The sequence below is a fragment of the Apus apus genome, chromosome 1 (assembly GCF_020740795.1).
Source record: "Apus apus isolate bApuApu2 chromosome 1, bApuApu2.pri.cur, whole genome shotgun sequence".
NCBI classification, from domain to species: domain Eukaryota; kingdom Metazoa; phylum Chordata; class Aves; order Apodiformes; family Apodidae; genus Apus; species Apus apus.
In genome coordinates this window covers 14,071,600-14,093,135 of record NC_067282.1, presented here as the reverse complement: position 1 = coordinate 14,093,135, position 21,536 = coordinate 14,071,600, and the positions used below count along the sequence as shown (strand labels likewise).

The following is a 21,536-nucleotide window of genomic DNA, read 5'->3' as shown; positions in this document are numbered from 1 at the left end:
ATGATGAAGTGCTGTTCATCCACCAGAAAAAAAAATCATAACAAGATGCAAAACACCTATTTATGTTCACAGAAGTGTAGCTGGGATATAAAACTATTTCCCTCTTTTTCACTCTAAACAGCAAATCATCTTATTTCTTCTTTTCTTTTCTAGAATGATTACAAGAAATTGTCTATGCAATGCAAGGATTTTGTAGTTGGACTCCTTGATTTGTGCAGAAATACAGAAGAAGTAGAAGCTATTTTGAATGGTGACGTAGAGATGAGCCATAATAACGGAGAACATGGTCGCCCCAGCCTCAGCCGCTTAAAACTTGCCATTAAGTATGAAGTTAAAAAAGTAAGCAATGATGTTGATCACACAGATATGTCATAATAGTGATATCAAGTTGTGCTATTATTACATGTTTATGTTTTAGTAGTCTCTGCTGCTTAAATGATCATTTAATAGAATCACAAAATGGTTTGAGTTGGAAAGTACCTTAAAGATCATCTAGTTCCAACCTCCCTGCATGGGCAGGGACACCTTTCACTGGACCAGGTATCTCAAAGCCCCATACAACCTGGCCACTTCCAGAGATGGGGCTTCCACAACTTCCCTGGGCAAACTGTTCCAGTGTCTCACCACCCTCACACAAAGAATTTCCTCCTAATGTCTAACCTAAATCTCCCCTCTTCCAATTCTGATCTGTTCCCCCTTTTCCTCTCACTACAAGCACTTGCAAAAAGCCCCTCCCCAGCTTTCCTACAGGCCCCCTTCAGGTACTGGAAGGCCACTATAAGGTCTCCCCAGACCCTTCTCTTCTCCAGCCTGAACAGCCCAAACTCTCTCAGCCTGTCTTCTGAGGAGAGGTGCTCCAGCCCTCTGGTCATCTTCATGGCCCTTCTCTGGACTTCCTCCATGAGCTCTGTGTCCTTCTTGTGTTGGAGGCTCCAGAACTGGACACAGTACTCCAGGTGGGGTCTCACAAGAACTGAGTAAAGGGGGAGAATCACCACTCTTTACCTGCTGGCTATACTTCTTTTGACACAGCCCAGGACTCAGTTGGCTTTCTGGGCTGCAAGTACACATTGCTAGCTCATGTTGAGCTTCTTGTTCACCATCACTCCCAAGTCCTTCCCCTCCAGACTGTTTTTGATCCATTCTCCACCCAGCCTGTATTTGTGTTTGGGATTGCCCTGACCCAGGTGCAGGACCTTGCAGTTGGCCTTGTTGAACTTCATTCAGTTTGCACAAACCCACTTCTCAAGCCTGTCAAGGTCCCTCTGCGTGGCCACCCTTCCCTCCAGCCTGTCAACCTCACCACACACTTTGGAGTTGCCAGCAAACTTGCTGAGGCTGCACTCAATGCCACTGTCCATGTCACTGACAAAGATGTTAAATAGCACTGGTCCAAGTACCAACCCTTGCGGAGCACCACTTGTCACTGGTCTCCATCTGGACATCGAGCCATTGATCACTACTCTCTGAGTGTGACCATCCAGCCAGTTCCTTACTCAACAAGGTGTCCATCCATCGCATTCGTACTGTTCCAGATTCAGTACCAGGATGTCATGTGGGACAGTGTCAAAAGCTTTGCACAGGTCCAGAAAAATGACGTCGGTTGTTCTTCCTTTTCCACTGATGCCCTGACCCCATTGTAGAAGGCCACCAAATTAGTCAGGCAGGATTTTCCTTGGTTTGTTCTGCACAGTATATTTTACAAACAAAAGAATCCTTGCATCATAACTCACCTAATACAAACAAGAAGCAGACATTCAGTCTGGATACTGGTCACAGTGAGTGTAGGAGGAAGTGGCTCCAAGAAAATGTGTAGCTATATGCAAAATTTGTAGATATTTACTTGGGTTTACTTTAAATCTAGTTTTAAAAAAATATGTTTGAAAGAAATTTGCATTACTTCTGCAGCCTGGAGAAGTGTAAGATTGAATGAAAACCAGAGTGTTGCACAGCAGTCCTGTGCACTACATGGTAACAAATATTACACCTTTTCATCAGGCTCATGTGTTTTACTCAGAACATTCAGAAAACCTAGTGAAATTGAATGTCTCACAGAAAATGTAAACTTGTCTATATGGATGATCAGAGATGCAGTTTGTAACAATGCTGCAGTTCTCACTTCTGAAGAACAGTGGGATGCAGGCAGTGTTGGAGTCATCGTCCCTTCTTTGGCTTACTTCCAGTTCTACTGTCTCTTTAATACTCTGATCTGCATCTGAAAAGTCCTCAGTGAAACCACCTGAGTTAGTAGCTGCACCAAGACCCTTGAATCACCCAGATGTGTAGGTTAATATTATAGGTTAATATTATAATATTATGTGTAGGTTGTAAAGTTCCAGCTGACGTGTGTAAACTAGAAAGAAATAATTTGTGGTATGATGTTTGCAAAACTGGAGATCAAGAAGATACAGCTCAGGAATATACTTCAAAAGCAGGTTACCCTAAAGCAGAGTTTTCTTCTGACAGAACAGGAAGACCTTTGTCAAAACTTGTCTTTCATAATTAAATGGATCAGATTAACAAACAGACAAACAAAAAAGAGATAGGGAAACAGGACTTTTAAAAATCCAGTATGGACTGAAAATACAGGTCTAATTTGTCAGGGAAGTTATAAATATTTCTTGTTTCCTGCTAAAATGACTTATGCCAGCTGAAAAAAAAATAAAGCTGGACCTTTCCCTGTTAACTTATGAAAATAGGGCATATTCTTTCTTTCATAACTCAAGTCTACGTAGCCTCCTTTGCAGAACAGGAAGTCCTAAAGTTTTGGAATTTCTGAGGTAGTAACGTGAAGATTATAAATGTCACAAACAAGTAGAGTTTGCTCAGATAAAATATCTGTTTAATTACCTTTAGACGGAAGTGAATAGTTTTTGATGGAAGACAGTGTCAGTAATTTTTTTTTTTAAATTAAAGGATTTATTGTTGCTGATAGCAATATGCCTGTGTGCTGGAAGATTATGCTCATAAAAAAACATTTTTTACACCCTTTTTTGTGCTGCTTTGAATATAAGCTGAGTAGTTGCTGTTCCCACATTCTTAATGTGCTTCCTATAGCTGTTACTTTAATAAAATACATTCTGATTGCAGTATGATTTTGTTGTGCTTCTTTTCTTTGTTACAGTTTGTAGCACATCCAAACTGCCAGCAACAACTTCTTTCTATCTGGTATGAGAACTTGTCAGGTTTACGGCAGCAGACCATGGCAGTGAAGTTTCTGGTTGTTCTTGCTGTTGCAGTAGGACTGCCATTCCTTTCAATAGCTTATTGGATTGCTCCTTGCAGCAAGGTCAGTCTGTGAAATCTTGTAATGGGCTTTTACTAACTCTTGTATCATCTGTGTGTAGATTCCTGTCAGGCAAAGATGAAACATGAGTATAAGTTACTGACATGCTTACATAATGTGTCAAAATGTGTTACTTTAAAGCTGAGGTAGAATGAAATGCTTCTAAGGTTATATGTTCTGACAGTTGTAATTAAGACAGGTAAATGTATTGCATTAAATGCAACATATATTAAATTAAATTACAATGATTCAACAAGAGTTGCCTTCGAAAAATTATAGTTTAGAAACAAGAAGTCAAACTATTCTTCATGTAGTTCTTACTTTAGCAATACATATGCAGAGGACCCTCATTTCCCACTGATTCCAAGCTAGACTATGTTCAAGCTGTGGGTTGATTCCGGTTACCTCAAAGGCAATGTTAGTTTTTATTATTAAAAATTTAATAGACAAAAATCACTGAAACATCAATGCCAGAAATTAAAATAATCATAATCAGTTTTCTAAGAATTCAAAGCCAACTGTGCCGGTTTGTCAAGACAAGTGGTAATACTCGTATTTCATGAAGGTTTTAAAGCATTTGTGCAGCCTCCCCTGCATCCATTTGTAATGTGCTGTTTAGATTTGAATGCTACCACTGTATCTGTTTTGGCTGATGTATACTGTGGAAAGCCTTTCCACCAAAGATGGGTTACAAGCTCTGACCTTTCTGAACTTTGTGTTGAATCTCTGTTTTAGTTCACTATCCATCTTAAATGGACACTGCTGGAAAATTTCCCTTGAGAATATGTTAGAGGAAACAAGTGGGATCCTATAAGGATTATTCAACAGGTTGTGCTGTAACATCCCTGATTTTAGCAGGTCAAATCCTGTGCATGTACAATGATTCCAGGGGAAGAGGAAGGCTGAAAGAGGGGACTGAGGTCTTTGTAGGTTTTGGTTTTTTTATTGTTCTATGAGAGGAGAAAGGTGAGCCTTTTCTGTTTTGCCATATTTTAAATTTCTTTCAGTCTGGACAGTAAAAATCAGTTATATAATTTTCACTTTTCCGTATAGTGACTGGGATTTTTATTTATACTTTTGCTTTTAAACATGCCTTGAGATTCAACATACTTCAGTAATTGGTTTTCAACTGTAGCAGTGACTTGTCTATTTGTCATTTTCCTTTTTCAGTAATTTGTTGGATCTTAAAGTAACTTTGACCCAATGTACATTCTGAAAAAGCTATTTTAGGGTAGCTTTATAAAGTCAAGGTTCAAGGGAAAACATCCTGTAAGGTTTCACTTCCTCTGTTGCTATTTAATCATCTCATTGTGTCATTTATATCTTGAATGCTTTTTGTTTCATTATATTCTGCAAATGTAAAATCTAATCTGGTTTTTTCACCAGTTGCTATTTCTTATCTTGTGTTTCACTCACAGTTCAAAATTTTATTATTCTTGTTTTTGAAGACAAAAATGTTCAGTTTAATTTCAGAACAGGATGGCTCCAATACAGAAAACTATCTGTATCAAGAGTCTATTCTATGTATTAATTGATGGAATTTTATAAACCTCTTCTCCTCCTAAAAAAATTAAGTACTCATTCTTTTTCCAGGTTTTGCATGGTAGGGCACAGTGTCAGAAGAGAGAGAAAACACAGTATTTGTGGTGAAAATAACAGCTTGACACATTTCTTTCTATTCTTATGCCATGGCTCTGAGAAAGACAAAAATCTCTTCATGGCGTTTGCAACAGTTACCTATATAGCTGACCAGTTTCCTCTCTAGGAAAAAGTTAATTTGAGGTTGGACCAGAGATACTGAATTGAGAGATCTGGAACAAATTTCACAGAAATATGTGGGCAAAGGAGTGTTGATTTGTCAGGAATTCACTAGTGTCAGATCCTGTTAAGACTGCATCTTATTTGAGTTTCAGCCAGTAACCCATGTGGAGGGACTTTAAAGTTTTGTGAGCTATTTAGTCTACACTTCTAACTGATGTTTCAGTGTAACTACTGGCATAATTAACCCAAAACTTCTAATATACTATTTTAATGCATGAAATTTTGAAAGAGTAAAAGCTTTTTTCAGTTATTTCCAAAAATCTTTGATGTCTGTGTTGTTCACCTCTAATTAATAATAGAATTTAATCTTTCAGCTTTATGCATTAATAAGTAATTCTGTCATCCTCTGGCCAAAATGAAGGTTCTGAACTGAAAGCAGTCTTCTTTCACTATTTCCAGCTGCTTGGGGTTGGCATTTCTAGAGAAGTAACTTGATAAGCCCCTGCAGCCTTTCTAGAGGCATGGTTTGAGGTTTGTACACACTGCTCCTTTGCACTGTGGTAAAGGAAAATAAGTTGAATATTATGTCCAGTGTATATGAGGAAGTAGGAAAATGTTCTTCCTAAAAAAGTGTGTTATCTATCCTATTCTCTTTTGTGATAGATGTGATACCTGGAGTCCTATGGTATAATGTTTCTATTCAATGCCATGCTCCATAAGGTTACTATACTGGTTGTTTCTGCAGTCTCAAGGGAAGAATAATGAGAGTCACTGACTCCCAGCAATTTCAGATGACCATGTGTACAGATAAATATTGTTGAAGCACCTGCAGTATAACTATTGTATATCTTGTCCTAACCCAAACCAATCTATAAAACATTCTCCAAAACTCTACAGCAAACCAAAGACCACAGTACAGAGGATCAGAAACCAGAAAAAAGCCCAAAACAAAACCACTTAAATTGCAGAAAGAGACTGAGAGATTTTAGTTCATGTCCTTGGTCTGTACAATTGGAGGGAATTTATTATGTCGAAACGTACACTGAAAGTGTATTAAGGAGGAACTCTAGTGTACAGAAAAAAGCCAAACTTGCAAGATTATGGCCTTGCCTTTAGTTGTTGCTCTTTCTTTGCCTGATTTGTGTTTTCTGACATGTATCTTCTTCATCAAGCAATTTGGAATTTTGTCAAAATATAATTTCAGGAGTTTATTGGATCACTGTTATTTGGCAATGTCATAATAACTTCCAGCATTTGTGTCATCAGTTCATCCACAGTTAGTCCTGCTTCCAGGGAGGTTTTATTATATATATATGTAAATAATACTTTTCTGTCTCTTTTGAAGAGGTTGGAGGGGAGAAAGGAGAGGACAATATGAGTTATTCTTTTATATTTTTCGATCAAGGGATATGTTAACATTAACTTCTTGAGTATTTTTTCTTCTTTTCTGGCTATGTCTTTTTTTGGCATCTGTTTGCTAACCCATCTTTGTGAACACAAGAACAGGGCATTTAGAAGGTCACTGTCAAGGTACTTTATAATTTTTCAGCTGCACTTTATTGTGCGTTGTTTATGAGTGTTCCTTCCCAGCTTGAAATAAAATCTTGCCCCATGAATTTTATCTGTTTTTTATGTATTTCATCTAAAATAAGTGGTTGTTGAAGTTCACCTCATGAGGCTGACAGAATATTCTCTTTAATAAAAGATAAATTAATTTTATTGAATGAGAAACATAATGAATGGCATGAGTTTGCAAAATAATATAAAGAAGATCAAATTCCATGTCTGCTAACCTTGACAGTATTCCTTTAACAGTATCTTCTTTTTAAATGTGTCTAGTTTCCTTAATGTTCTTGGTATTTGAGACCTCATCATCACATCCTCAGATGCATCCTCTTATCCTATGTTTCTGTAAAAGCTGACTCCAAGGACAGCAAAGTTCTGACTTTGATATTGAAGCAAGTGTAGCAAAAACACAAATACCAATAATTTGTCTTTCTGCTTTCCCATCCCTTTTACCTGTTTCAGCAGAGATCCATAACACTTGCTCCAATTATTTCCAAGGAATTTTTGTCCGATACAGTTACTGTCTTCATCTAAAACAAAAAAAGTATTTTTCTGCAATTGCCAACTAAGTGAACAAGCTAAGATTTTTGCTATTAACAAAGACATTTTAAAAAATAAAATAAATAATTGCTAAAAGTTCAGCTTTCTATGAGTTTGTGTGGAACTTTTAAGTTTTCTAGGTGTTGCACTAAATCATTTTAAAGTTACTCTTAGTTATGACAGAGTTGAGGACATTTCTGTTAAAGGAGTCAGAAAGGAAAGTAAGACACTACAGAATGTGACATTTTGAAGCCTAATGACATTTTTTTAAGACAGAAAATAAGTTGGGAAAACTGCACAATAACTGTGCTGATTTGATTTTTGTATCAGTCAGGAAACAGAATTCTTTAGTCATAATTCACCCCTGGTGATAATTTAATGCTTTTTGACTTTTAATAAGTGTCAAAATCCCATTTTCTTTGTTGCCTAATAAAGATGACTAGCATGTAAATAAAAATGTCAACAACTATAATAAATATTTCTCTTTATTACCTATTATAGATATAAATGCCCCCAAATAATTACGGAATTATTACAAAACAATGAGTTAAAAATACATATGGTGAAACTGGTATATTATTCCTCTGAAAATAGCAAGTAAATAGAAAGTTTTAAAGATGACAGTCAACATGGCTTCATAGTATATGAACTTTTTCCAAGTATTTGTTCCTCTGTGTTATTCAGATACATATTTCTCTGTGTTACTGTTCTTTTTCTACATTTTTATTTTGGAAGAAGGCAATGCAATATCCTTGTGTTTCATAACCTCTTGTTGCAGCTGGGAAGGATAATGCGTGGACCATTTATGAAGTTTGTAGCACATGCAGCCTCTTTTACCATTTTTCTTGGTCTACTTGTCATGAACGCAGCTGACAGATTTGATGGCACGAAGCTCCGACCTAATGAAACAACAGACAATGTAAAACAGCTATTTAGGATGAAAACATCCTGTTTCTCATGGATGGAGATGCTCATTATTTCTTGGGTAATAGGTAAAGATTAATTTTTGCTTAAATATGTCTTGCTATGATTTCCGTGAAGCTGCACTCACTTTAATCCTTTGCTATTAATGTTATGTGTAAAAATTGCAACAAAGGGTGTTTATTTAACTGTTTGCATTCCTACTTTGGCCTCATGTTTTTTATTGGACATCAGCTGGATTCCCATGTGCCTAGTTAATCACAAACATTCAAGTTAAGGTCATAGGTGAAATCTACATCATCTGAATATTAATGCATTCAGTTTTATGAATATTAAAGGAAAGTCTCCACCAGTTTTCTGTTGATTTTGTTGTTGTTGTTGTTTTTTGAGTCAGGCTGTGTCAAATCCCAAGGGGAAAGATTTCCACATCATGGGCCAAGTTGTTTTGTGTCCACTTGTCTATTTCTGCTGAGATTCTCTTATTTTGCAAGTACACCTGCAGAATTAATAGTATATAGCTGAATGTATTACTGACAAAAGAGAATTAGAATATAGATCCCTGAACATTCAGCAGTAGATTTTTCCATCCTAATATAGAGATGAAATGGGTACTGTGAATATATTCTGAGGTGCTGACGCATTAAATCCAGTGATGTGATACTACTGAGCATAAGACCTTGAGCACAGACCCTCAAAAATATGTTAGCTGTCCGATTCTTATTTACAAGTCTAATACCACTTATTTTAATATGGTGTAGATGTCCAAATGTCTTACAAATCTGGGTTCTAGCTGTTGTTAAAGTCAGTAATCTGAGAGAGTTCAATTCAAGCTCTTTTACACTCAAGAGCTGATGCTCTTTGCTTTTATGAGCTATCTGTGATTGAAAATGGAGCCATTGGAGCCAATCAGTACATTAACTGATTCTTATACCTCTTAAAGACATTGACAATCTTTATTTATTTTGTCATATAGCTGTATATAAATTCATATAATTGTGTATTATGGGAATAATACGGCACTTAGTTTTCCAAATAACATATAAATATCACTGTTTTAATCTGATAATAAAGGAGGAAATAGTAATTTTCCTATTTCAAGTTCTGGTTTGCTGATTTAATCAATTTTTATTTGTTTCAGTGTCATGCATAAGACTGTTTATGAAAAATTGATTCAGTGCATACAGCTGTAGCATTGAATGTAATTACTGTAATTAATGTTATAATTGTCCTTATCTGAAAATGATTAAAATTTCCTTTAGACAATTTGATAAGTGCAAAAAATAGTGACATTATTCCAATTCAGTTTTTATTAGCTGTCTTTAGGATCCTAGAAATGTAGTGAATTATTAAGATAATTGTGCCTTGAAAAGAAAAAGCATTTGCTCAATATAAAGGCTGCCATAAATTAATACTCTACTCCTGTATTTTATTACTAAGAGACAGTAATTAGGAATGAAACAGAGACCTTTGCTGTATTGAAGAAGCATTAGGTCTAACTCTTACTTTCATGCTCACTTGTGACATGTATTTCCAATTTCTGTAACATTGACTGCAGCCAGGGTACTCTGAAAATATGAAAGTGTGAATTCTGCTATTAGTTTTACTACTATATGATCATGCCAGAGCATTTCTGCTCTTTCAGTCTCTTTCTTTTTCTGTAACAGATGGTGATACTCACACCCCATTCTTCTCTTTGAAAGATTTTTTGAAAGCTTTTTTAGAGGAAAGAGCTGTATGAAAGATTATTATACTCACATGAGAAAAAAGTACTGGAATGTATATGAACTAGCAGGTTTAGTTTGTGTTCCAAACTCCACTGACCAAAGTGGTTTTCAGTTTGACTGCAACCAGGAGTTGCAGAATATCAAGTAGAACAAATGTGCTTATAGATAAAAGAACACCCTGTTTTCTGTGTTCTCTCTCACACAGGAATGATATGGTCTGAATGTAAAGAAATTTGGTCTCAGGGTCCAAAGGAATACCTTTTTGAGTTATGGAATATGCTTGATTTTGGTATGTTAGCAATTTTTGCAGCATCATTCATAGCAAGGTTTATGGCATTTTGGCATGCATCCAGAGCCCAGAACTTTGTTGACGCAAATATGAAAGATCTGACAAGTCCGACACTGGAGCCCAACATAAAATACTACACCTTGGGTGAGTTGATGGCACATGATTAAGACTTGCTTCTTGGGACAAGATAAATTATTTTCTGTTTATGTTTCCAATACTTCATTCCACAATGTACTGCTTATGAAATTTCCACCCCTTCTTCTCTTTCTCTTCTTTACTATTTGATCACAGTTCCCTTGGCTGTGCTCATACATCTCTCTGGGGACTCTTCTAGACATCAGGCGCTGAAATTATCTAAGATCTAAATAACCCCACAATCACAGAGCCCCCCTGCCCTTTGTCAAGATTATTTTAACCCAGGTCATTTCCTCACTTCAGTTACACAATGCTATCCTGCAAACACTTGTGTTGGCACAGCTGTGAATGTGATGTACTGTAATGCAGGGACAGAATTAAGCAATGAGATGCAGGAACTTCTTAAACCTGCTTTGCCAACATAACAGATGCATCTTTTGACTACAGCCTAAATCTTTGTTCAGAGACTCTGTTATGTTATTTTAATCCACTCTCTTTACCAGTAAGAGATAAAAGTCTTAATTGCCCAAATGAGAAAAAAATTAAGCTCTGTTTATTTGTGTTCACTCTCAGCACCACCACATCTTTCTTTCCTTGATAAGATATTTTTCTCTAGATTCTGAATTACATCAGTTTCTATCTCTAGTCTATGCCTAGTTACATTTCTTCATTATCCAGACTGCAGAAAAAGTAGAGCAATTAATAGATATGGTTTGAAACCCATTAAATTGTGATCTTGTAAATTTTACTGGAAAGTTGCAAATTTCACATAAGTTATGAAGCAGCTAGGTATATATTAACTTAGTCTTCTGTAACACCCACTTGAAGAATTTGCAAACAGGGACTGTTTTTTATGTTCATGGTTTCTGAGTATAACAAGCTCAAGTTTTTAATTCATTTATGCTATATAATACAGTATCATTTAGCAAGGCAGTTTACATGAACATCAGTCATGAGCTGAGGCTTTGTTATGCATTTAAGCAGAGTTGAAGACTTTTTTTTTAGTGTATGCATGTACACTATTGTATGCATGTGTGCTTGGAGAACATCTATGTATGCTAATACCAACATAATATTAATAATGAATATTTAATACCACAAGTTTTGTCATAGGCTAGCAAATATAACTTGGTGGACTCCAGGTTGAGCCCAAGCCAGTAGTGGGCCCTTCTGGTAAAGAAGGCCAATGGCATCCTGGCCTGTATTAGGCACAGTATTGTCAGCAGGTGAAGAGTGGTGATCCTTCCATCTACTTCGCACTGGTGAGGCCACCCCTGGAGGACTATGTCCATTTCTGTGCTCCCTGGTACAAGAGAGACATAAACATACTGAAGAGAGTCCAGCAAATGCCACAAAGATGATGAAGGGACTGGAGCATTTTTCCTTTGAGGAAATGCTGAGAGAGGTGGAACTCTTCAGCCTGGAAAAGTGAGGGCTCAGGAGGGATCCCATCAGTGTCTATAAATACCTTTTCAGTGGTGCCCAGTGACAGGACTGAGGCAGTGGGCACAAATCAAAACACAGGACGTTCCGTGAGGGTGACCGATACTCACATGTCATCTGGTCATGGTCCTGGGATGATCTCTGGATGTCCCTTCCCACCTCAAACTTTATGTGACAATTCAGCTTATCTGGAAACCTGAAAGATAGCAGGTTACTATATTTTGCCATGTGGACATTTTCTTATTCAAATAAAGTGTGTAGTAGGCTTTACAGTGAGGAGTTCAATAAACAAAAGAATCTGCACATACCTACAAGAAACACACAGCAGCTGACAAAGCAATGAATATGTGCTGACTGAGCCTTGTTATGCCTAAAATCAGTTATTCATTACTTTGCCATGATACATGAATCCTGGCGTGGCAGTAAATTCCTTTAAGAATATAATGTTCTGATTTATGTAAGGATGTTTTGAAGAATGCTCAGCATTGCTGGGTATGGATATATTAAAATGCTGTTCAAATAACTGACCTCTTATTACATTGTTATTTGCTAGTTAACAGCTCCAATTAGTATTTTTCCAAATGCTAGTGGTTGTCTCCATTGCAGTATAAAGTATTTGTTTCATTTTCTGGCATTTACAGTCGAATAAACACAGATGACAGCACTCTCCTGGACTGTAGGAAACCTATCCCAGGTTAACTTTGCTTTGCCACAAGCAAGGAGCAAATTGAATTTAAGCCTCCTGCCTCATGGAAGAATGCCTGAATCTCCAGCTAGAAAGTGTCCTGAGTGGTGTTGCTTTGAGTTTCTTCTTCTGACACTTTTCTATATATATTTCTTTGAGAAAGGTCTGAACCTGGATGTTCCCCTCCTCAGCTGAATGTGTTCCTTATCAGACAACAGTGTCACATTCACTCACAATCTACAGAATGTTCAAGTAATTCACACAAGGTGATTAGATTTAACAGAAAAGATTGATAGAAATTACAGTAGAAATAGCGATGGAAATGGATGTTTGGTGTTTGCCAGGAAAAGACCATTATCATTTCACTATGAGTAAAAAGACAGAGTAAATAGAAAAGTAGATAAACATTTTTTTCCCCACAGTTTTGGAGTTGTGAATGGCATTTAATTATTCCAGATCCCCATATTAAACCAGTTCTTTTTGGGTGGCTCAAACAAATCACATCTCTAATTTAATTTATTCAAATTTCATCACCTAAAACTGTAAGCTGAATTTTGCTTAAATTCTCTAATAGATTGGGATTCAAATCCCAAAAAGGTACTTCAGTGATCTTACAGCCCACCTTTATAATCAGTGGAAATCTAATCAGTACGGTCAGTGGTGCTGTGAAATGGTTCTAGTACTACCTGGCTCAATTCAATTGGCCAAACATAAGTGACTCGTCATTTGAATTGCCAAGGTGCTGCTCCAAAAACACGTCCCACAGATCTGTACAAATATCTTGGATGCCCTAAGCATCTGAAATGTCTTTGTTCAGGTGTCTGAATCAAGCCCCAAGCTCTCTCTAGGCCACACTAACTATTTGGAAAGCTGCCTGCAGACATCTTAATCTCAAACAGAATACCACTCATGGTTTCTTCTGATTAAAAATTACATTTCTGATAAAGGTGTAAAAAGAAGGGAATAAAATTTAACAAAAAAAAGTAGAACACTTCCCCAGCTCTAGTGTAGTAGATGGAGCAATATCGCACTTCTGTTTCAGTCTTAACCAAGTATCTTCCTTTCTTTCACTTTATTTCTAGCAGCATATTCATGTAAGACATTTGCTGAGCACTGTGCTGTGATGGATAGTCACTACTGGCACCATTTGAGTAGCTGTACTTAGCACATGGAAGCCCAATTTAATAACCAAGTGTGGAAAATCTACTTCCTCAGAGCTCTCAGTGAGGAAGCAGATTTTCTATATAATTTTTAAGTTTGAAAGGGTAAAAAGTAACTGCTCCTCACTTTTGGGCAACAAAGTCTTAGAATTTTTCTGCAAGTGAAAATGCTGATAATTCATGATCCAATGTATAATAAAGGAAAAAAACCACACCATATAAACTGCACCTTATCTGTTCCAAATTTGCATAGAAGCATTGCATTTAATTCTAGTTTACACTGACTGGTTCATCTTTACTCACCAGAAGAGAATACTTCAGTGAACAGGTGAAGACAGACTTTGAAATACTGACAGAAATTCTCGTCTTTTTTTTCTAGCCAGAATAAACTGGGATCCGTCTGACCCTCAAATCATATCTGAAGGCCTGTATGCAATTGCAGTAGTATTAAGTTTCTCCAGAATAGCCTACATTTTACCAGCTAATGAAAGTTTTGGACCACTGCAGATATCACTTGGCAGAACTGTGAAAGACATCTTCAAGTTCATGGTGATATTCATCATGGTGTTTGTGGCTTTCATGATAGGAATGTTTAATCTCTATTCCTACTATCTGGGGGCAAAGCAAAATGAAGCATTCACTACGTAAGTAAAACTGTTTAAACTGTAATGACTATGGGCCATTTTGATGGGAAATCTGTTGTTTGCATTGTATATATTAGGTTTACTGATTGTTTTATAAGGTTAACATATGTTAAAAATTCTTCATCTAAGCAGTAAGTCTGTCTCTTGTTCTGGTGCTGGAAGGAAATCAGAGGATGACCTCTTGATCCCAACATGCTATGATAGATCAGGAAAAGCAGGCTAGAAAGGTGAGATGTAGTTGCCCGTTACATAAGAGAGCAGCAGGAGCCTGTACCTCTGCTTTGGGATAGACAATGAGCTAGCAAGAGCTTGTACTTCAGGATCAGAGGGCAGATGAATGTGGGTTAAGTTCAAGTGGATGTCTGCTATGGAATGTCTGATCAGGAAGATTAAGTAGATGAAGCCTTCTTCAGACAACTGGAAGAAGCTTCACACTTGAAGGCCCTGGTCCTTATGGGGATTTTTAACCATGCATCTGCTGGAGGGACAATACAGCAAGGCACAAGCAATCCAGGAGGTTTCTAGTGGGCACTGACAATAGCTTCCTGACACTGGTGATCGAGGAGCTGACGCAGAGAGGAACTTTGTGACACCTGACTTTTACAAACAAGTCAGAACCCTAGACTTCAGAAGAGCAGACTCAGGGCTGTACAGTGAAGAATCTCATGGGTCCATCACAATGGGCAGTAAATCAAGCATATGTATCAGGAGGCCTAAATGGATGAACAAGATTAACTGGCAGGCCAGCTGATTATGCTGCCATTCAAAAGGACCTCCACAGGCTAGAGAAATGGATCAATAGGGACCTCATGAAGTTCAACACAGGGGAATGCCATGTCCCACTGCTGGGGAGGGATAACCTGAGACACCAGGACAGGCTGGGGCTGACTGGCTGGAAAGCAGCTTGGCAGAAAAGGTCCTATTGGCCACTAAGTTGACCCATGAGCCAGCAATGGATGGCCTCCCTTCCCTCCAGTGTGTCGACCACACCATACAGCTTGGTGTCATCAGCAAGCTTGCTGCAGGTGCACTCAATTCCACTGTCCATGTCTCCTACAAAGGTGTTGGAACAGCATCAGTCCCAGTACTGACCCCTCAAGAATGCCACTTCTCACTGGTCTCCATTTGGACATTGAGCCGTTGATCACTACTCTTTGAGTGCAACGATCCAGCCAATTCCTAATCCACTGAGTGACTCATCCATCAAATCCCTATTTTTTCCAATTTAGAGACTATGTATCATGCAGGACAGTGTCATGCAATGTGCACAAGTCCAGTTAGGTGACGTCAGTGCCTCCTCCCTTGTCCACCAACACTGTGACCGTATCATAAAAGTACATCAAATTTGTCAGGCATGATTTGCTCATGGTGAAGTCATGTTGCTTATCACCAACCACCTCATCATTTTCCATGTGCCTTAGCAGAACCTTCAGGAGGATCTGCTTAAGCTCTGTTCCTCTGTAGCTTCCAATGACAATAATCTGTTTGGTCTTGAGAGGAAAAAATATATTCCCTTTTTACACGTTGTTTCTTTGTTTGGTTTTGGTTTGTTGTGTTTGGTTGTTTTTATTTGGTTTGGTTTGGTTTGGTTTTCTCTTTATTTCCTTGACCTTTTTTTTGTTCTTGCACTCTAAGAAGAGGAATTCTGGATTTACTCTGTCTCTCAGGAGTTATTTTGTATACACTCCTCATGCCTTTCATTTCTAGCTGTTACTTTAAGATAAATCATTTGAGTGGAAACTCATTCTTTTCCATGCTCTGCAACCCTTACCTACCTAATTTTTAGCTGTTGTGATATTCAGGCTATAGCTGTGATGAAGTACACTCAGCCAGCAAGCAAACTTGGCCAATAGGGAAAAAATTGTTACTACTTTTTTATTAGTGTTACTCCACACAATAGATAAAGTACCTAAAACTACAACTCACAGATGGAATACTGGTAAAATAATATAAGCAGAGAAGTTAATTAATAACTAAAGATTACAAGTTTAATTTAACTGTTTTTCTTAACAATAATGCAATAACATCCAAAATGTGCTTTGCAATGAAACTGCATTTTGGTCATGGGAAACTGAGATCTGTTCATCTGAGAGAAAAATACGTCTTCAAGCAGGTGCAGATAGATACCTCTGAGATCTGAACTTACGTTTATGTCTATAAATATATATATATAAATTTATAGACATATTTATATAAACTTAAGAAGATATGCATGTATTTAAAGGAACCAACCTGAAAAAAACCCAAGAACAAAACCAGCACCTCCACACCATTACCTTTATTTTGGTTTTGTGAGAATAGTAAAACTCAGCTGGAGGATTAAGTCTGTGAGACTCATTTTTTAAAAAAATGCTGATTTTCAGTCAGACATTCTGTCTTCTTTATAATTTCAGAACATTAATCATATTAATAGTGAAGTAATTAATGCTAAGTGAACTAAAAAATATTTACGGGTTACTTATTTTTGTTACATTCATATTACCAGCAAGCACATTACATGTAGTTCAAAGTAGTTAGTGAAACATTTTATTATTCTTTGGAGAATGTGTGAATATATATATATATGCATATATATATGTATATGTTATTCCTACACTGAATCAGAGTTCTATTTTCAGTCCTAAATATTAGATATCTTATATGATAAAACCACCTGTAGCTATGAAATTAGTTATTCTACTTGTTCTGCATGTCACTGTGATAGAATTCTACATTATTATCATGGCAAAATTTGTACTCTATATAAAAATGGTAATTTATACAATAAAAATATGCAGCTTTTGTTCAGTAACGTGCATGTGTTCAATTTCTTCTTTTAGCGTTGAAGAAAGTTTCAAGACGTTGTTCTGGGCTATATTTGGACTCTCAGAAGTTAAATCAGTTGTCATCAATTATAAACACAAATTTATTGAAAATATTGGATACGTCCTTTATGGAGTCTATAACGTTACCATGGTCATTGTTTTACTGAACATGCTTATCGCAATGATCAACAGTTCATTCCAGGAAATTGAGGTAAAAATTCCATTTATGGTGAAATATCATCACATTTACTGTTAAAAATAATTGTCAAAATCTCCTGGAAAATCTTTCTTGTTGGCATCTTATTTAAGAAAAATTACACGTAGGCTTTTGGAATATATTAGGAAAAAATGTTCGTTCCACTGTTAATTTTTTATAAAATACTGGAAATTACCCAGCCTCATGTACTTGCAGTAGTAAGAACTAGGTTGGCCTAAAAAACTGCTGGTATACTGTATTATGTTCCTGAAGAGGATGGGCTACCTTGTGTGACACTGTGAATCTTTCATTTGTCTCATTTGTAGTTATTATTTGAGTACTGTGCCTCTTGCTGCAAGGATGCTCTCATTCCTGTGCCTTGAAATTGCAAGCAAGATGCCATGTTCTTTTATTTAAAACACTGTTGCACTAGTCCTCTGTGAAAAGAACTTTACTTGACAAAGTAATCAGCAGGACTACTGAAAATCAGCATGAATATTTGGATGCTGTAGGAAATGAAGGGCTAAATCATTATCATTGATCAGCAAAAAAAAGGAAGCAGATCTCCAGGGGCTTGGCCATGTCAGCCTTCCCTTGGTAACAACTGTGCCACAAGGCAGCAGACTCAGGTTGGCATTGCTCTGGTCCCAGGTTCTGGGCTCTGACTGACACTGTAGCATTGCCCAACTTGAGCAAGAGCAACATACATTCTATAGGGAAGTTTGGATTCTTTTGACTCAGAAAGCCACAGAACAAACTTTTAGGTTCAGAGCTAATAAACCCCAGGTTATTACAAAAAATATGGTGACTAGAGACAACTTCCAAAAACTGCTACTGCACTATTGAGTCATGGCCTTGAACATGACATCAGTCCTTTCTGCAGAAATAACTCTTAAACTTTACAGGGAGGAGTAAAGTGAGTGTTTTGGCTATCGTAAATGTTAATCATAAACCGTGGTGATGGTAGCATATCTGATTTAATCATATCTTCCAACAAGTGGAAGGAATTAGGTAGGAATCATATAACTTCATGTTTAAAGTAATGAGAGTGGATTTTTCATTTAAAATTCTGATACTTCTTCACATAAAAGATAATAGACTAATTGCTACAGAAGAGACCAATACAATAAGAAATCAGAGCTGGTAATCTCATAGAGAGATTTACAGTTTTGCTATGTTGGCACAGGATTTTCCCTTTTATTTACTGAGCATGACAGTGTTCCAAGCAAGCCTTAACAGGTGAATTTGAGTGTTGCCACAGATCTTTAAATTGGGCATTGTTTTGTGTGCTTTTAATTCAGAGCTTTCACTCTTATCAGTGTGTTTACAAAGACCAAGCAGAGGTCTGTCTCTGTGATCCTGTAGTGTGGATTATTAGCACTCACTCTGGAGTAACTGATGTTAAGATCAAATCCACTTTGTTCTTTTGTATTGCATTATTTTAAGAGGATGAATAAGAACAATTCCATTAATTGAGATTTGATTTTCACAGATCACAAATGAATTCTTGATCTGCTTGGGATTAACTTCAGCCAATTACAGTCAAAACACGTGAAGTTTAGCTAGAGCATCTTCAATAGTCAAGGTGGTATTAACGGTGTGTTAACAGCTGTGTTTCTGTTATGCAGGATGATGCTGATGTAGAATGGAAATTTGCAAGGGCTAAACTTTGGTTTTCTTACTTTGAAGAAGGGAGGACTCTTCCAGTACCCTTCAACTTAGTGCCAAGCCCAAAATCTTTGCTGTATCTCCTACTCAGAGTCAAAAAATGGATTTCTAAACCATTTCTGTGCCAAAAGAAAAGCTTTCAAGAAGATGCAGAGATGAATAAGGTAATTGTATGGTGTGTATACTGACTGCTAGTTTGAAAATATAAAAACAATTTTAACCTAATTTTTCTTGTTGACCTGTTTTTCTGATGAACTTCCCAGAATACTTAGTCCATGCTGAAGTCAGTCACTAAGCACAGGCTAAAATTCTGACCTTGTTTTTTAATATGTTTGTCTACATCTATAATCAGGTAAGTTCAAAAATGCCATTGTAAATGTATAGGTTTTTTTGTCACAGAATCAGAGAATTATTCAGGCTGGGATGGACTTCAGCCTCTTTCTCACAGCAGGGTCAACTCTGAAATCAAGCCAGGACACGCACAGCTTCATCCAGTCAGGTCTTGAAAAACACTCCAGGATGGAGACTGTGCAACCTCTCAGGGCAGCATGAGCCACTGCTTGACTGGCCCTCATAGGGAAAAATTGCTTCTTCTACCTTTTATTTGAATCTGTCCATTGTCATCATCCTGTCCTACAGCACTGTGACCATCCCAACCCCATCTGCTGAACAAACTGTTCAGGCTGAACAAGTGCGTGTTTCCCAGTGGCTCTTCAAAGGCCAAGTGTGTCAGCCCCAACACCTTGCTGTCCCTCTCATGAACTTGCTGCAAATTTTTAAAATCTTTCTCACTGTCCCCCAGGTTTTCTGCATCTGTTTCTGCAGAGCTGCTCCACAGCCAGCCAAGACCTAAGCCTGTTGTTGAAAGAGTTATTCCTTCCCATATGAAATTCACAGGGTTCCTGTCATCCTTGTCCTCCTGGATGGCATCCCTGTCCTCAAGCCTTTCAACTGCTCCTATACCCCCAAATTTGGCTTTGTCTGCAAATTTGACAGGAGGGTGTTCCAACATCTCTGACACCTGGTCTTGACAAAGATGATTAAAAGGGCAAGTCCCAGGACAAGAACCCTATACTATCCTCTAAGCACAACCATCCATCCAGGATTTTGCTCATTTGTTCCATCCACCCATCAAAACAGTAACATCCTAATGTGGGTGCAAGAATATTCTAGGATACAGTATTAAAATCCCTGTTTAAGTCAAGGTGGATTACATCTCCAGCTCTCCCTTCATCTGCAAATCCAGTCATTTTATCTCAGAAGACCATCTGGATAGCCCAATGGGTTTTACTGTTCATTAACCCACGCTTATTGTTCCCAGCCACAAACTGCTCTTCCATGTACCCAGAAATGTGCTCCAAGATGACTCAATCCATTATTTTGCCAGTTATCAAAGTGAGTCTGAGAGGCCTGTTGTTGCCCAGATAATAATTTTTGGTCTTTTTGAAAAAGAATTTTACATTTATCTTTCTTCAGCCTCTGGGGACCTCTTCCAATCTGCATGATTTTTCAAGGGTGATAGCATTTTTAAAAGGGCTTCACCTGGTCTCTCAGCACCCATGGATGCAGCCCATGGGATCCAATGGACTTGCCTGGGTCAAATTCTCTGAAGTAACCCCTGACTTGAAGGTCCTTCATGGCTGGTAGTTTTCCTTCTCCAATCCCTTTACTAAGCACAGAGGCCTGAGAAACTGTTGATGAAGCCTGAGGCAAAGGCAGCATCAAGTTCCCCAGCCTCCTGAGTAACAAGCCCAGATTTTCCTTATTCAGCCTTATACTGCTATTGCAGATAACGCCTGAAGGTGAGCTTTGGCTTTCCTTCACGTGCCTGGGCAGTTTCTAAATTCCCCCTTTGTAGCCAGTCTCTGCTTCCACCAAAAATGCATCCTACTTTTTTTGGTAAAGCATTCTGTTACTTGTTTTATTTACACAAGTACAGTAAAAGATACTTGAGTTGATTACTTGCTGTATCTCAAGGCTTAGTTAAGACTTTATAACCAGTCTGTTTTTCTTGCAGTGTCTTGGTAAAAGTCAACAAAAGCAATTTCTTTAGGGAACAGAGGGCATAGCACATGGTCTTAGGTGGTACAGGAAATAAGTGTCAAAACTAGCACTAGTGTAACATGTTAGAATCATAGAATCATAGAATCATAGAATCTTAGGGGTTGGAAGGGACCTCGAAAGATCATCTAGTCCAACCCCCCCTGCTAGAGCAGGGTCACCTAGAGCACATCACACAAGAACGCATCCAGGTGGATCTTGTTAGGGAAGAAGAGCTTTGCAAGACAATTGATCAGACATTTTAGAAAGGTGAGCATATGGTAACATTCACATAAAAAAAAAGAAATTGCAGGTTTGTCATGCTGGAAGCAACAAATGTGTCATTTATGGCAATTTTAATGTGCCAGGATCTTTGTTATAATAGGCAGTAGTCTGAGCAGAGACCTGTTCAAGGTTAGAAGTTCTTGAGACTGAAGTCAAGAGTCATTAGACTGGGGGCCAGTAAAGAATTTATGTGCATCTCTCAGCTCCCTGTCACCAATGTGACAACCACTTTTTCCATCACAGTTATCCGTTGAAGAGTGAAAGAGCAATGGAACTGGTTGCAATCCTAGAAAGAAAAAAATGGATCAATAGGGGAAAATGCTGTGCCTCTGATGAGCTGCTGTGCCTGATTAAGTCCTATAATAACCTATGAAAACAACACATATGTT

At 37.7% G+C, this 21,536-nt stretch overlaps 1 protein-coding gene across 1 annotated transcript in view; it reads left to right on the top strand.

Moving 5' to 3' along the window:
- TRPC6 (transient receptor potential cation channel subfamily C member 6) overlaps positions 1-21,536 on the top strand; it is a 91,628-nt gene that overhangs the window by 62,089 nt on the left and 8,003 nt on the right. The window contains exons 3-9 of the mRNA XM_051609122.1: positions 154-339; positions 3,125-3,289; positions 7,932-8,145; positions 10,004-10,231; positions 13,890-14,154; positions 16,974-17,169; positions 18,783-18,986. Coding sequence (XP_051465082.1) covers positions 154-339; positions 3,125-3,289; positions 7,932-8,145; positions 10,004-10,231; positions 13,890-14,154; positions 16,974-17,169; positions 18,783-18,986 — 1,458 coding nt within the window. The remainder of the gene's footprint in view (positions 1-153; positions 340-3,124; positions 3,290-7,931; positions 8,146-10,003; positions 10,232-13,889; positions 14,155-16,973; positions 17,170-18,782; positions 18,987-21,536) is intronic.